Source organism: Mercurialis annua, linkage group LG6 (assembly GCF_937616625.2).
Source record: "Mercurialis annua linkage group LG6, ddMerAnnu1.2, whole genome shotgun sequence".
NCBI lineage: Eukaryota > Viridiplantae > Streptophyta > Magnoliopsida > Malpighiales > Euphorbiaceae > Mercurialis > Mercurialis annua.
Window position 1 is genome coordinate 30,427,280 of NC_065575.1, and position 15,783 is coordinate 30,443,062.

The 15,783-nt window shown below is 38.3% G+C and overlaps 1 protein-coding gene across 1 annotated transcript; it reads left to right on the forward strand.

Annotated features, from left to right (window-relative positions):
* The first annotated feature begins 359 nt into the window (after positions 1-359).
* Positions 360-1,362, forward strand: LOC126687728 (uncharacterized). Its single transcript, XM_050382285.1, has 3 exons — positions 360-534; positions 576-838; positions 922-1,362. Exons 1-3 carry the CDS (start codon positions 360-362, stop codon positions 1,360-1,362), a joined length of 879 nt encoding a protein of 292 aa, XP_050238242.1.
* The last annotated feature ends 14,421 nt before the right edge of the window (positions 1,363-15,783 follow it).

A 15,783-nucleotide genomic window follows, 5' to 3' on the forward strand; every position in this document is an offset into this window, starting at 1 on the left:
AATCTAAGAAAAGGTTTTGACCGTATACGGTCCAATGGGTTGAAAATGAATCCTCTCAAATGTGCATTCGGAGTATCGGCTGGAAACTTCTTAGGTTTCTTGGTTCACCAGCGGAGGGTAGAGATAGATAAAAAAAGGCGAAGGCGATCATCAATGCCGAAACACCTAAAACCAAGAAGCAGCTTCAGAGACTCATCGGTCAAATAAATTTCCTGAGACGATTTATCGCAAACACAGCCGGGCGACTTCGCAGTTGGAGTGCTCTACTATGAGGAAAAGAGACCGATCAGTTCATATGGACGAACGAGCAGCAAAAAATATTCGACGATTTAAAGGAATACTTGGCCAAACCCCCAGTAATGACCCCTCCAAAGCTGAACAAGCCGCTGTTACTTTATTTATCGGTTGCACATGAATCTTTGGGATGTATGCTCGCCCAGGAGGATGAAGGGGTTGAAAGAGTGGTTTATTATATGAGTCGCGGTTCGACTGATACAGAAATCCACTATACGGGCATAGAAAAAATTTGCCTTTGTCTGTACTTCACATGCTGCAAACTCTATATATGTTGCCAGTGGTGGTGTACGTATTGTCCCAGACCGATATTATTAAGTATGTTTTGTTGAAGCCATACTTAAGAATTTGGATTCGAAAGTGGGCGATTGCCATGTCCGAAGTTACATTGGTATATGTTCTTCAAAGAGCAGTGAAAGGGCAAGTTTTGGCCGATTTTTTATCCGATCATCCTGGTATCACTCTTAAGGAAGAGACAATTAGTTGCATCAACATAGCCATATGGGAGATGTGGTTCGACGGATCTAGGACTAGCCAGGGGCAGGTGCCGGAGTACACATCCTCTCGCCCTTAGGGGCATCTTACCAGTTGTCGTTCAAGCTTCACTTTGAGTGCACCAACAGTTAGGCAGACTACGAGGCCCTGATATTCGGCCTTGAGATTTTGGCCAAGCTGGGGGCAAAGGTGAGCAACGTAAGAGGCGATTATTTGTTGGTCATTAAGCAAGTGATTGGGGAATTTAAGTGCGAGTCCGAGCTCCTGGTTAGATATTGCAATAAGGCAAAGCACTTAATTAAAGGCTTTCAAGATACAAGGTTAGAATATACCGAGAGGGCTGATAATTATATCGCCAATGACTTGCCTCAACACGGCAGCGGTTATAAGGTAAACTTTCAGTTCAACGCAATCGAAAGAGAAACGCCGAATCTTCATACTAGGGCATTACCATTGATGAAAGAAGTCTTTCAGTTTATCAATTGGATGTTACCCAAGATTGGAGAACTGAAATTCTGGCATGGTTTGAGAAACCAGATCAGACAAATAGGAGGCAGAGGACCCTGGCCCTAAATTAGGTCGTTCTGGCAGGCGAGCTATACAAGAAAGGTTTTGAAGGTTTACTCTTCAGGTGCATCGACCCAAAGGAAGCAATGTTAGCAATGGCCGAGGTACATGAAGGGATAGGAGGCGCTCATTAGGCAGGTCCGAGAATGAGATGGTTCATCCATATATACGGCTTCTACTGGCCGAAAATGGAACAAGATTGCATCAGATATGCAAAGGGATGTGAAGCATGCCAAAAATGTGGACAGATACAACATGTCCCCGCCGAGGAACTCCATTCCATCATCAAGCCATGGCCGTTTAGAGAATGGGCAGTCGACCTCATAGGAAAAATATATCCTGGTTCATCAGATGGCCATACGTTCGTCATTATCGCCACTTGCTACTTCACCAAGTGGGTCGAAGCGAAGCCTCTGAAATCACTAACACAAGAAGCCGTGATGAAGTTCTTCAAAGAATATATCGTTCATTGGCATGGTTTTCCTGAGTCAATCACCACCGATCAGGGGACGATGTTCACAGGAGGCGATATGTTGGAATGGGCTTCTTAGATGAAGATCAAGATGCTGCACTCGACCCTATACTATGCACAAGCCAACGGGCAAGCTGAGGCGACTAACAAGGCCATCAAACTTATTGTTCAAAAAATGATTGAGGAAAACCCAAGACAATGGCATGTTTTGTTGTCAGAAGCCGTATGGGCGAATAGGACCAGTCAAAAATCGGATACCGGAACCTCGCCATTTAGGATGGTGTATGGGCATGATGCTATGTTGCCAATGGAGATGACTGTGACGTCTACTCGTCGCTTGTATCAAAACAAATTGTCCTAGGACGATTATTTTGATAAAATGGTGATAGAATTTCTAGATCTCGACGAAGAAAGGTTGGTAGCATTAGACCACCTCGAAGCTCAGAAAAGAAGGGTTGAGCGAGCATATAACAAGAGAGTAAAGCCAAAGACGTTTGTCGTGGGCGATATGGTATGGAAGGCGATTTTTCCCATTGGAAGCAAAGATAGGCGATTTAGCAAGTGGAGTCCGAACTGGGAAGGTCCCTTCATTATAACTACCAAGTTAGCAGGCGGCTCTTACGTCTTGGCGAATATAGATGGCGAAGAACATGACAGGGCGATTAATGGTCAGTTTTTAAAGAAATATGTTCCTAACTGCTGGGAGAACATAGACCGACGTTTGTTTGGAGCGGCTGAAGAATAATTCACACTGTAGACATTTATCGGACAGTTTTAGCCGATAAGTAGATTATTTAAAGCCGATATATGTAAAACATTGGATGCATGTCTTATTTTCGGCCATATGTAGTTACAGTTGAGTTTTTTCAACGAGTCCTCCGTTTTTCTCAACTTATAATGTAATAATTCATAGATTTAAAGTAGTTAATCGATATCGGACGACCGATTACAGTTTTGATGAAGCTATGCAAATAACAAATATCCAAATTTCGGCCCCTCGACCGATTAAAATCAAACACAAGAAAATAATGAAATGTTGAAAAACATCAAAAGATGCGGCCTCCAGGCCGATCAATAAGGTAAACAATGTTAAGATATTAGAACAAAAAATTGTTCAGAAAAGCCATTACACAAAAATTAAAAATGGCTAAAAATATTACCCATCTGGATGCACCCTCGCAATGTTCTGCTTCAGGGCATTTCAGAATTTCTTTATGTCGATACCTTCAAGCAGATTTTTGTCCATGGAGACCTCCAGCTCGTCGATACCCTTCTCTTCAACTTCCAACTCCAGCTTCATAGCAGCGATTTTGTCCTGAAGCTCTTTGGCGTGATTTCGGCGAGTCGTCAAGGTTAAAACGGCCAACTTCGCGTTCGCCTTCAGCGCCTCTAGCCTTTCTCTGGCTTCAGTTTCTTGGAGTATTAACTTGTCATGCTAAGACTGGATTGACAATGATTCATCGTGTATTTTCTGGAAGGCTGGGAGTGATGCTGACAACTTCACCATGGCGCTGCGAGCTTTTTTGCCAAGAACTTCCGAAGGAGCATCGGCCAGAGCTGCTACAGACTTTTTGCAACTTCTCAAAATCCTTGGGTGATTTGAAAAGAGCGGTTCCCTGGGACTTCATCTCAGACATAACGTCCAAGTGATCCCCTAGTTTTCAGAAGGGCCGCTGCTCACCTCTGCGTGCAACTCGCTTTTCGGAAGAACAAGCGAGTCTTCATCTTCACTGTCCGGATTCAGGAAAGCAGCTACCTTTGCCTCCACATCATCATGGTTTGCGGGGGTGTCATCAGGAATCTGCCAAGTTTTGCCACAGTAAAAGATCATCTGCTAGGCTACTATTATGGTGATGTTAAACAAATGTAAGGTACATTAGTCTTAATCCCCGCAACAATTCGTGCTGGAAGATTGATCAAGTCTGAACCCAGCGACGATAATAATGGGGGCAGCGGAGAGAAGGTGAGCATCTGTGAAACTGTGGGGGTCGCCTCAGAAGGGGTTTTCTGAGAAGAGCGGGTTTCCTGGAGTGAGAGGCCTTCATCACCAGTTTGATCGTCCCCAGTCTAGGTATCGCCCCTTGACGATGAGTGAGCACTTCTGGAAGGGAGAGTCATTTCGGGATCAGAGGGTGTAGGATCAAACAGGCGAGATCCGGTTAATTCAACCTTAGCCTTTTTTGCTTTTGGTTCTTTCTTGGACGATTTTTTAAAAATATTGGGCGCTTCTGCCTCGCCCTTTTGGCCTCTAGTTTTTCGTCACCATCAGCATCGTAGACATCGCCCTTGTTCCACTTCGGCACACCAACTGAAATGAAAGTAAAAGTTAGTAGGAAATCATCATCAAGAACTTCAAAGGCGAAAGGTTTTCTCCTTTACCTGATATTCTACTGTACCCGATTTTGACTAATTCGCTTATCGCCTGGACATCAGAGGGGCATCTGATGCCGGTATAAGTTACTTCTTCACTAGTTATGTTCGGCTGTGATTTCTTAATTCGTTTTTAGGCATTTTTATTGGAGTTTGGGTGAACATATTGTACTTAGGGACTGGTGGACTCTTGTATTTGAATTTAGGACGAATATGGGCTAAGCAAAATTCATAAGAATAGGTTTTTTCATACTTTTCTCTCCAAACCTTTTTTATTTTTTCATTGTACTTAGTTCTAGCTATTCGCCTATGACGTTGCATTTTAAGATTCATACCAGGCCGATCAAGCAGATCGTATTTGAAATTATAAAAACGTTCAAACCTAGAAATTTCAAAAAGATGGAAAAGGTTACCTTCAAATTTGGAACGTTTCGGTGCCTGCAAAAGAAATAGATCTGCATGAGTAGGGTTTCTTGATAAAGGAGGTAACAAAAAATTGTGAAGAGAGGATTTATTTTAGAGAGAGGTCGAAACAAGACTCTACGACTGAAGCTCACCAGCTTACGTATTCAGAGGTACATTTTGGGGATGCAGAAGGGCGACAAATTTCTGAGATAGGGGAAGGTAAGCTCGGTTAGGCGAGTGATAAATTGGAGGTCCGGATAATTTTCTATAGAGGGTCTATAGGTCCCGCGATTATTGACGGATATCAATAAAGGACAAGGAATTCCTTGATTATAGCCGAATTGACGGGCAACGTAGTTAGGGTAGTACGCCTCTATACTACTACGACTGTATTCTACGACCTGCCCCAGTATTGGCCGCCAAGTCTCAATTGGGGATCGGCCTTTGCCTCTTCGGTATCGTCACTATCCCAGCCGAGGAATAGCCAAGAGGGGGGATATTTCAGAGATAAGATCGGGCAGAGCAACTCCGAGGCTCTGACAGAGTTTGTAAAAACTTCCAAAACATCAAGCACCTGAGGGAGGCAAGTACCGGCAACGATCAGTTGGTAACCACATAGTTCGGCCTTGATCTGAGGGCCGACTTCGAATAGCTCGGGGAAATAGAGGGCGAGCCACAACTGAAGGACCAATAGAGGGCCACTGGGGCACTGAAAGATCCGAGTTTCGCCATGAGGAGCGATCTCGTTAAGCCCTCTGTATAAGTGAGGAAGCATAAACTCCCCAAGATTACATTTTCGCCCTTCGCAAGTGCAGCGGCGAGTGTGAAGAAGTCGGTGGTGACTTTTAAGGAAGGGGTGCAAAGGACGAACTTCGCCACAAAGAAGGCGAGGAATGCGATGTGTTCTATGATATCAGGCTTGTACGGTTATTCGCCCATAAAAGGCTTGACGAACGGACCATAACTCCTTTGAGCCTTGGTCAACTTAAGAGTTGGGGTATCTGCATCCAAATTGGGCGAAGGGTGACAGTCATGATGCCGAACTTGAAACAAAAACAATTGACGGCGCTTGACCAGAAGAATGAAGCATCCATGATGTAATTCTTCGCTATGGGTCTGTTCTCCTTGCAGAGGCCGATCATGTCATATATACCAACATCCTTCCACAGTTGGCCGAAATGGGGTTTCAATCTATTCATCTAGTCTTGATACCCTTTGTGCTCAGTCGGACAATTTCTAAACAAGGTGTTTACCCAGATAGAGGACTGATGGGGGAGCAAAAAGCGTGGTGGGACTTCTTCATGAAACAGAGTAGCAATCTCGCATAGATGGCTGGGAGAAACAAGGATCAAACCAACACATTATTGATCGTTGTTAGTTTTGAATATTACCTGAAAGTCCATGGTTGGAGCAGCAGCGCGGATCTCGTTGATCTTATCGTTGACTTGAGTGGCGATGGTGTCGTTGGTAGAAACCATGATAACTACAAACAAGAGCACACCCCGTTTAGGCGATATCTAAAAGGGCGATTTGGAAATAAGAAAGGCGAATGCGAATGCTTACCAGGAGAATTGCAGACAGCTTGAGATGATGAGAAGAGGAGAAAGTCTTGAAATTTGTAGAAAGAGTGGGTAATGAGAAAGTGATTGGGTATTTTTCTTAAAAGTGAAAAATGGATGGAAACGGAAGGATTCATGTCATTACTACGTGTCATCGTGGGAAACAGCTTGAGGTGACGTGGTCTTGCGGGGGTACCGAACAGTTTATAAATGCGCACCCATTTACAAATTTTGCAACAGCATCTGAGCCAAAGACGTGGATCAAGAAACACCGTATATGGGCCTAAGAGGGGAACAAGCCGAAAACGAGGATTTCAGGCTTGTTGGGGGCATTGTTTACACCGGCCCAAAAATATTATGGGTCAGAGCTTCGTGTGGGCTTACCAAGGGAATTAGGCCCAACAAAAAGCCTTTTCAGATTAGCTTTTATTTTTATTAGGAATTTGCAGCTTATTAGGAGTATTTCTCTTTAGGAATATTAGTTTTAGTTAAATTAGGAATCTTGGTTTTGTAGAGCTATAAATAGCTCAGAGCTTCATTATTTTTGTATCATCAAATCAATCAATAAAAAACCAAGCCCGATGCTTTTTATCCCGCAATCCCCGGATTGTTTTAATTTAGGAGTATTTTCCGGTATTAATCTCGCCTGAGTTCATTAATTCCCAGATTATTACTACTTAGATCATGTGGTTAAGTGTCTTTAACCAAAGAAGCCCTGTGAATATCTATATAGGTTCGTTAAAGTATCAAACCTCAAACCGATCCCAATTATAAATTCAAAGATTCGAGTCCGGAATATTTCCAGGCGAACACAAGTATATACCCTTCTCTATCCAAAAACGCAGTCCGCAAACTAGGGTTTTGAGAAATCAATCCGATTTCTCGATTCCGACTCCAATTTCTTAGATAATCCGCACGTATTCGAGGTAATAACCGGTAATTTGGATTTGGTTATTTACAAATTGGATTATAATTAAATTTATAACGTCGACCGTATCGAATCGATCGAATTCGAATCAGTTTAACGTTTTGATTGCGAAATTGGATTGTTTTGATTGTGTTTAAATGTTCGGAGCGGGATTTTTGTGTTTAAGTACGTCGGAAAATACCGGGGGAGTGCCCCGTGGTTGTGCAAAATGCATAGTCAAAATGTTTTGTGCGAATGCACAGCTACGCTGTGCGAACGCACAACGTCTCGGGTATCCGATACTTTGACGTTTTTGATTCTTTTCGAGTCGTGCACTCGAATTGGATTAAAAGAACTCCAATTAGTGAACTAGTATGTTTTAAAAGGTTAAAATGTTTATGTAAAGCAAAAGATATTTGGTTTATTAAAACAATGTTATGTTCTAATAAAACCCTACGTTAATCAAACGATTAATGTTAAAAGGACTATAAGTCCATACCAAGAGTGGTACTATAAGTTGAATGAGAAGTTCAGTAGTGAGATTAGTTATACATTCTATTTATTGGATTGTTTATAAACAAAATTAGTATCAAAGTCTGAGCTTGTTTGACGTTTGAATTCCATCTAGATGCGACAGGTGTCGATCTGCCAAGTGAGAACACTAGGGTGTTTGACTAGTGGGCTAGGAGGAGCATACACTTTTAGGGGACATCGGTTTTATGAGTTAACTTTGTGGTTTTTACTTTTGAATACTGTTTTTAAATAACAAATCGCACTAGTATGATTATACCATGAAAGATCCATTGGAACAAAATTCATATTGTTGACAATAAGACTGTACTATTACAGCTGTACAATAGACACGAGACTGTGTCAAACATAGAGGTCAGTTATCTCATTGGGCGTTAGAAGTGCTAGCGACCCTGACTTAATAGTATAAGACGGCTGAACGGTTGCTGTCACAGGTAACACTGTGATGGCAGTTTCTCGGTTAGGGTCTAGACACCGGTTTAGATGGCAGTGATTCAGTTCACGGTGTAAAGCCCATGTTGTGTAGGTTGAGACCCATACAATTGTGTAACTAGTAAGGTTTTTTATGGATCAAGTAATTGGTAATATTTTCTATATACAAATATTTTATATATATGCGATTTGAATATTCAACTGTAAATGTGTAGACTCACTCAGAAATATTTATATATATTTTTTGAACCCCCCCCCCATATTCACCTTTCTATCAAGGACGAGGTCGGACGAGGTCAACCATACCTCTAGAGGTGCAAGTAGTTGGGTACCAGAAAGTCTGTCTTTTTGTTTACAGTAGTTCAATCTATTTTGATAAAATCTGAATTCTACTACTATATAATATATATGTTTCAAAAGCTGTGTGATTTCTAAAATGTTTTTAACCAATTGTTTGAGAGATAAACCGGTTTCATGATTTTAGCATTTTAGGGTTGTATCGGAAACAGAGCAGGTACGTCATAAGATATGATGTTTGAACTCTAGTTTCCTAATATACAATCAGGGTCTTAAGACCCAATTTTCATACACTGTTGGCATTTTATGCAGACAGGATAATATGTTATGTTTAGTAACAATTGTGCCATGATGTCTGGAGATACAATCATAGTATATGAACACATTTTCAGAGAAGGTTTTAAAATGATTATGCAACGAGGTTGCAAACCTTTTTATGTTTTAAACGCGAAAAATTTATAAAGGTTTTTAGGCTTTCTACAGGTTTCGGAGCAACCACTCTCATTCCCTAGCGCCGGTCTCGGCTCGAGTTTCGGGTGGACATCGGATCGTGACAAAGTCGGTATCAGAGAAATGGCTCTCGAACTCGAGAATTTAAAAACATTGCTAATACATGAAATGAAGTATGGGGTATGTGTCATGGGTACTCATATGAACTACTGCAGCACATAGGATTCGAGTCATGTCTTCTATACATATTTTTATGTTTCATAGGTTCTCAGCCTTCCCTTTTCGAACATAAGATTGCGATATACGTGTGCATCTGATCTAGACGACTCGATAACGATGCTTGAATTTCAAGCATTGAAATAATGTGAAGACAATCTCGAAGTCATTTGATAGTAGTACAAGGGATGATTAACGAGAAAAAAATAAACTCAGAGAAGTGGAGTAGTTGGAGAAATCTTACTGGTTATAGAGTTTATGGTCAGGAGGAAACATACAAAACCAAATGATTTAACTTGTTATGGTTATTCATTTAAATGATTATAAAGGCATAATTGTGCTCAAACTTGCATTGATGTATGTTGCAAGAATCACTATTGAAAAGCATATATAAATTATATATATATATATATGTAATACCCTGTAATTTGGGTATTTTAAAAATAAGCGGCGTGTCTAATTTTAAATGGTTAAAATGAGAAAAATAAGAAATTGAGCGGAAAAATAAAATAAAAGAGGACCCGAGTAGATCGACAAAATTTCAATAATAATATTCCATAAGAAAAATGGAATTGGGTTAAAGAGAAAAAATTGAGAAATTAGCTAAAAGTCCAATTTAGCCAAAAATTGGAAAATAAGTTTTCACTTCCTGAAAAATAGCACTTAAATAAATAATTTACGGGAATTAGTATTCATAAAAATAATATCGCTAAAATGGTTATTAATAATTATTAAAATAAAATTTGGACAAAAAAGTTGGAAAAAGTGCAATTTAGCTCAAATAGGAAATCGAGCGTTTTTGGGTAAAATTGACAAAATAGATTGACGGAAAATGGAATTGTTAGATATGAGATTAATATTATTTATTCGAAAATAAATAATACGGAATTTATCGGACCTAAAAGATTTAGCGTTCAAACGGACTAAATTGGATGAAAGAATAGTTAGGAACTAAAACTTTAGGAGGGCAACCTTTGATATGAGATTAAACTCAGCAACTCCAGTTGAAATAAGATCATCATCTTCTTTATTTTGGGGTTTTCATGCAAAAAACTTTAAATCATCATAACTCACTCGTTTCTTGACAGAATTGGACGATTCTTGCAGCCACGAAACTAGGAGGAGGAAAGCTACTGATATATCCCTGTTAATCAAGGTAAAATTCGCATCTCTGAGTTAGGGTTTAATGGCTATAATTTTGGTTTAATTGATTTTGATGATGATGATGTTCTTAAGGTTAGAAATGATGGTTTGATGATTAAATTGTGGGTTTAAGCTAAGTCTAATAGTTAATTGATGTGAGGGTTGAGAGTTGTGAAGTTTGTATGCTTGATGGTGTGATTAAAGGTGGCCGCAGGAGGCCCTAAATGGGTGGACAGCTGGACATGGCAGTCCAGAGTGCGAACCACCGTGCTGGACGCACGGTGGAACAAAACCGCCACGGTTCTGATGCAAAGCATCAGAACCAAGCTGACGTTCCCCCTATCAAATTAGGGGAGGGCAGTAGAGAAGAAAAGGCCGAAGGTCAGCCCTTTCCAAAAGCTAAATGCAATTGATTTCTATGTAAAATGTGGAGTTATGGAGTTAGAAATCAATAGTAACGCAAAACAGTTTTTGAAAGTAAACGTTGAGATAAGGTTGTGTTAAATGAAAGTTTGTAAGATATGAAGGTAATAGGGATGTTTTAATCGATTAGGCTGTAAAGGAATTAGGTTGTAAAGTATGTGTTCTAAGTTGAAAACGCTAAGCGTTGCGCAACTATTTTCGTGTTGAACGTGAAATACATTTGAAAATGGATAAATGGATTAAGGTCTTAATGAATTGTAATGGATGAATATGGAGTATATAGGACTGTTTTAAATGTTTAAAACGCTTAAGAAATTGAGTGCGTTTTAAGTTTAAAACGTAACGTGAAGTGCAAAATTGACGTAAAAAGGATTTTAAGTCATGTTAAACCTATAAGTTGGTTATGAATGATATAATCATTAAGAATATGTTTAATAAAGGTTTTAAAAGTGAAGTTTGTGTTACAAGTATTTAAAGCGAATATTGGTTTTAACTAAAACCGATATAGCTTATAAAAGCTAAAGTTGATATTTAAAGAGATATCAAACCTAAAGGATGAATTGAAACTAAAAGGTATTGACCTGAATATATGACTTAGGTCTAAGATTATTAGTTATATGTTTATTATATTTAAACGTATTTGGTTGTGTTGTGTAATAGACATCGACGAGTTACGAATTTGACGATTTGGGCTAAGGGGTTCGACAAGACAAGGAAATCGTAAAAGATTGGAATAGCAAGTTGTAAGTATATCTTACTCACTCGTATTATCGTACAAAAAATAATAATTGATATACTATATGATTATTATTTAAATGCATCGCATGAAATATATTGCATATGTGAATTATTTGGATTGAATTGTTGATTGGATTGTTTATATATGATTGAATTGCCTATATGCAAATTGGTTGTTCTTGATTGTATTGAATTGGTTGGATTGCATTGTTTTCCTACTTGATTATTATTTGCAAAACGTTAATTATATGGGATCCGATATAGTTATGTGAACACAAAGTCGAGTCGGTCTAGACGATAAATATAGATCGAAATAGACTAACTTACAAATCGTAAGACATAGGTTGAACTCGATGGATGTATCTCGGGACCTATGTCTAAAGAGTTGAACTCTTTGAAATTATCTCGGGACTCAACCTGTAATGTATAGATATAAGTGTGATATTAGTTTATAACTCGGTTGAATTTTCTTGGGGCCGTATCACTAGGTATAAGTTAAACCCGGTTGAGCTATCTCGGGACTTTACCTAAATGGATACGAGAAAGCAGTACTCTCGATAAGCCTAGGAATGAGCCTAGGTTAAGAAATGTCTAAAATTAAGATTAAGATTAAGATCGAATCAAATTGTTTGTATACGTGATTCGATTGAATTCACTCTGATTGTATCGATGTGATTGTATACATGAAAAATGGTTTTTAAACGCGATGCTTATTATGATAATATGTTATATATCTCACTCAGCTTATAGCTGACCCCGTTGATTTAAACATTTTTAGGTGCCTAGAACCAGGACTTGACCAGAAGTCCGCTTTTGCTCGGAAGTCGAATTTTTTCATGTATAGTCCTTACTTTTTGGTCCACTACAGTAGTGTTTGTCTGACTAGTCATAGTTTATTATGCAACACGTTGATATTATATTTAGTTTCCGTCTTGATGTATAGGTATATGGGCCATGATGTTTGTATTTTGACTACGGAGATAGATCCCCGTAGTATGACCCTAAATAGTAGTAGTGCGTATGCCGGATTAGTACGTACGAGATTCAAAAATGCAAACCCGAAGTAAATTGTATTATTTTGCTAGTGTATGTGTGTGTTAAATGCTTCCGTTTATAGTGTCATTATGTGATTTTTAAATGAATGTTTTGCAAAAGGTTTTAGTGAATTTTAGGCTTGCTACGGGTTTTGGAACTACCATTCCCATTCCCTAGCGCCGGTCCCGGCTCGAGATTTTGGGTCGTGATAGTATATATATATACATAAAATGATTTGTATTGGACATGCATCATATACATTGATATATCAAGAGAAAAGTGATTTGTAAAGGTAGCTTTTTGGGGATGAGAGATGTCATCGCCGTGGTGCACAATTATGCAGATGTTTAAAAAGTGAGTTTTAAACAAATTGTTTTGAAAGTGCGCGCAAATGATTGAACCATTTTGAACATATTTGTTTTTCTTGTAAGTAGACCTAGACCAGAACTCTATAATAAAAATAAATACTCAAGATCAAGTAGTAAGCGATTCTCGAAGGGGCAACAGAAGCATACAAGAGTGGAACTTGGAGAATACAGTTGTCACTTGGAATGTAGCTAAACAAACTACAACTTGTATCGGATACATATATATATCTGAGTTACAACGAGCTAAGGATAAAAATATCCTTAAACAAGATGTCTAGGGCATTATACCCTGAGACATTAGGAGTAAGAAAGGTGGAATAAAACCTACTGATCGAGCGTTGATTAAGACGTTAGAGATACGTAACTTCTCACTCGCAATTAGTACAACTTGAGTTTAAAAAGACTCAAGGTAAGTGGAAGATACATGATTCGTGGTGTAGTAGATGGATATAGTGTATTGAGGAAGTGAGTTTTAAATGATGTTTCAAAACTGACAGGTTGTAGTAAAGCTTGATAAGTTTGGATAAAACTGTTAGATTGGTTTGATTTTAAAATATGATATTCCTAAGACGGTTACCAAGATATTAATCGTAGCGATCGTCGAACAGAGAGGTAGACTATAGTTGTTTTGTAACGTAACGATGGGAAACTTGCGTGAATTTGGCAGTGAGCCAAAAGTGCAAGGGAGAAAGTATGAAGTATAGAGTTTAATTAACTAGGATTATCAATGTAAGCTCCATATATATGTAAATGAATTTGAAAACTGTTATGAAACAGTAGTTTCAAAGTGTGAAAATTTCTATAATCGGGCCTTGTGACTATGAAGTCTTGGCTAGCTGGTGACAGAATATACACGAAGAGTGCATATATTTTGAATGTCGGATCAGAAATGTGTAAAGTATGGCAGATTAAAAGTGGAAAATGTGAAATAGTCATTTTATTTTAATATGGAATGTTTTGGAAATGGAGCGAGAAATTGATAGTCAGTTAATTAAATGTACTAATGGCTAAAGAGTTAATTATGACTATTAGCTGCTAGCAAAGAGGCTATATGTATAAGGTTAAAAGATAACATGTAGCGATAGTCAGATCAAAGATGTAAGGTTTGAGAATGTTATGCATCAGAATGAATGAAAGATTTTGAGTAAGCCATAGTTTGAGATAAACAATATGATGAAAGAAGATATATCCGGATAAGAGCTCTGTGATAATGAAATAAAAGAGACTGTAGACCCATGAAGGGACACATCAGATAGTAAAGATATGTAAGAAGATAAAGAGGTGATATAGAAAGTAACGTCATATGAAATGATTTACGATGGAATAAGCGTACGAGTGTAAGGTAAATCGCTTATTAAATGGAAAGAGAAAACATAAGTTACAATTGGTGTGTATCGATATTAAAAATAATATGGAAATGTTTTATTGATGCGAGCAACAAGAAATTTGACTTTATGTAGCTAAGATATGAGTAAAATCACAAATGTAAACTCAATTGAGATTGAGATACGGTACATTGACAGTAAACATGTCAATGATAGACATAATTATAAGAGTGCAAATGAGTATTTCACGAAGGGGGATCGAGAATTATAATTGAAATACATCTCACACGTTTGTAAAACGTGAATAATGAAGAAATTAAACTAAGGCTTATCGTAAAGGTAGCATAAGTCAAATCTGATAAGTGGATTTGCAGAATGTAGTATGAGTACTACTAACACGGAGTGAGCAAACACTTCAACTGTTCTTTTGAGATATATAAGAACAAGGAGTCAAGCTACTTCTGGATTATTCCTGGAAGTGCTGTTAATGGACAATGAGTCTTTTTGACTACTAGAGAAAGGAGACGCACAATGTGTGCGATCAGTGTGATAAATTCTGAGAGAATGTCAGAATTAAGTAAAGATTTCCAAATGTAAGTAACAATTTGGAAAGACTAGAAATCGTAGATGATATATAGTTGATATGAGAAAGGTTCAAGAGGTTAACGAGTGGAAGTAACCAGTATGGTTAAAGAAATTAGTAATCTCTTGAGTTTCAAAGTATTTTGTGAATATTGCTTGCAAGATTTTTCAATAATCTTTGTATCGGCAATGGAATTCAATCAAGAAAGTGCAAAAGTTGAATAGATAAATCAACGTAAGATAAATTTTGGGGATTTAAAAGGAATGATTAACTATTGTGCAAGAACTAGCACTATTCATAAGATGTTGAAAGAGTCAAGTAGAGATATGTTAGATATAACATGATTGATATATAGAAAATGTTCCTTGATGGCTGAGAAAACACGAGGTAACTGCCAATGTGTGAATTGAAATTAACAATAGTTTTAGTCGCACTAAAAGACGGAAGACACTAGTAGTGTGAAGTGCGAACTATTTACGAGAATAAGAGATATTGTGATAGAAGTCGAGGGACACTACCTGGTAGGATATAATGTGTACATTACCTACGAACTAAAAGTCAATGGATGTTCATTTTTAGACAAGAAATGATGCTTGGTATGTAAGACCAAAAGATCATGATATAAGAATAATACTATATTGATTTCCTACAACCTAACTGTAAAGAGAACACTTAGTAAATTGTAAATCAGAGTAGCGCAGTGAAAGTGTGGAGGTTTGCAGAAAGTATATGCATACTACACTACTATGCTAGTGATCATTAAATAAGAAATTCATGTTGGCGCAGCGGGACGCGAGGGTCCAGATCGTATATTTCAATTTAAGATCGGAATTCAAACAATCCGAATTCAGAAATTGATCATATCAATAACAAATGGATCGTCGTATCATCTAGTAATTAAAGCACGCATCTAGAAATTGTATGAAGAATAGCTATGTCGATTCTCCAACGATTCTTGTATTCTTGATAGTACGGCGACCTCAAGCTCGTCCATACGAGTATGCATCCGATTGGATCCTAGCCTTGAAGTAATCCGCAAGAGTTCCTCTTGCCGAGCAACCCTAAGCTCAAACTCTCACCGCGATTACGTCTTTGCTCGGATGTATGAAAAACTTTCGCCAAGCTTTTCTGTGATTGATGACTACTTGAACTCTTTCAAATATGCTCTCTTAA

Bases quoted from the DNA above. Each gene is read 5' to 3' on its own strand.
- LOC126687728 (XM_050382285.1), top strand. From the start codon at position 360: ATGACCCCTCCAAAGCTGAACAAGCCGCTGTTACTTTATTTATCGGTT. The intron at 535-575 runs GTCTGTACTTCA...ATATGTTGCCAG, and splicing joins CATAGAAAAAATTTGCCTTT to TGGTGGTGTACGTATTGTCC. The intron at 839-921 runs GTGCCGGAGTAC...ACCAACAGTTAG, and splicing joins CTAGGACTAGCCAGGGGCAG to GCAGACTACGAGGCCCTGAT.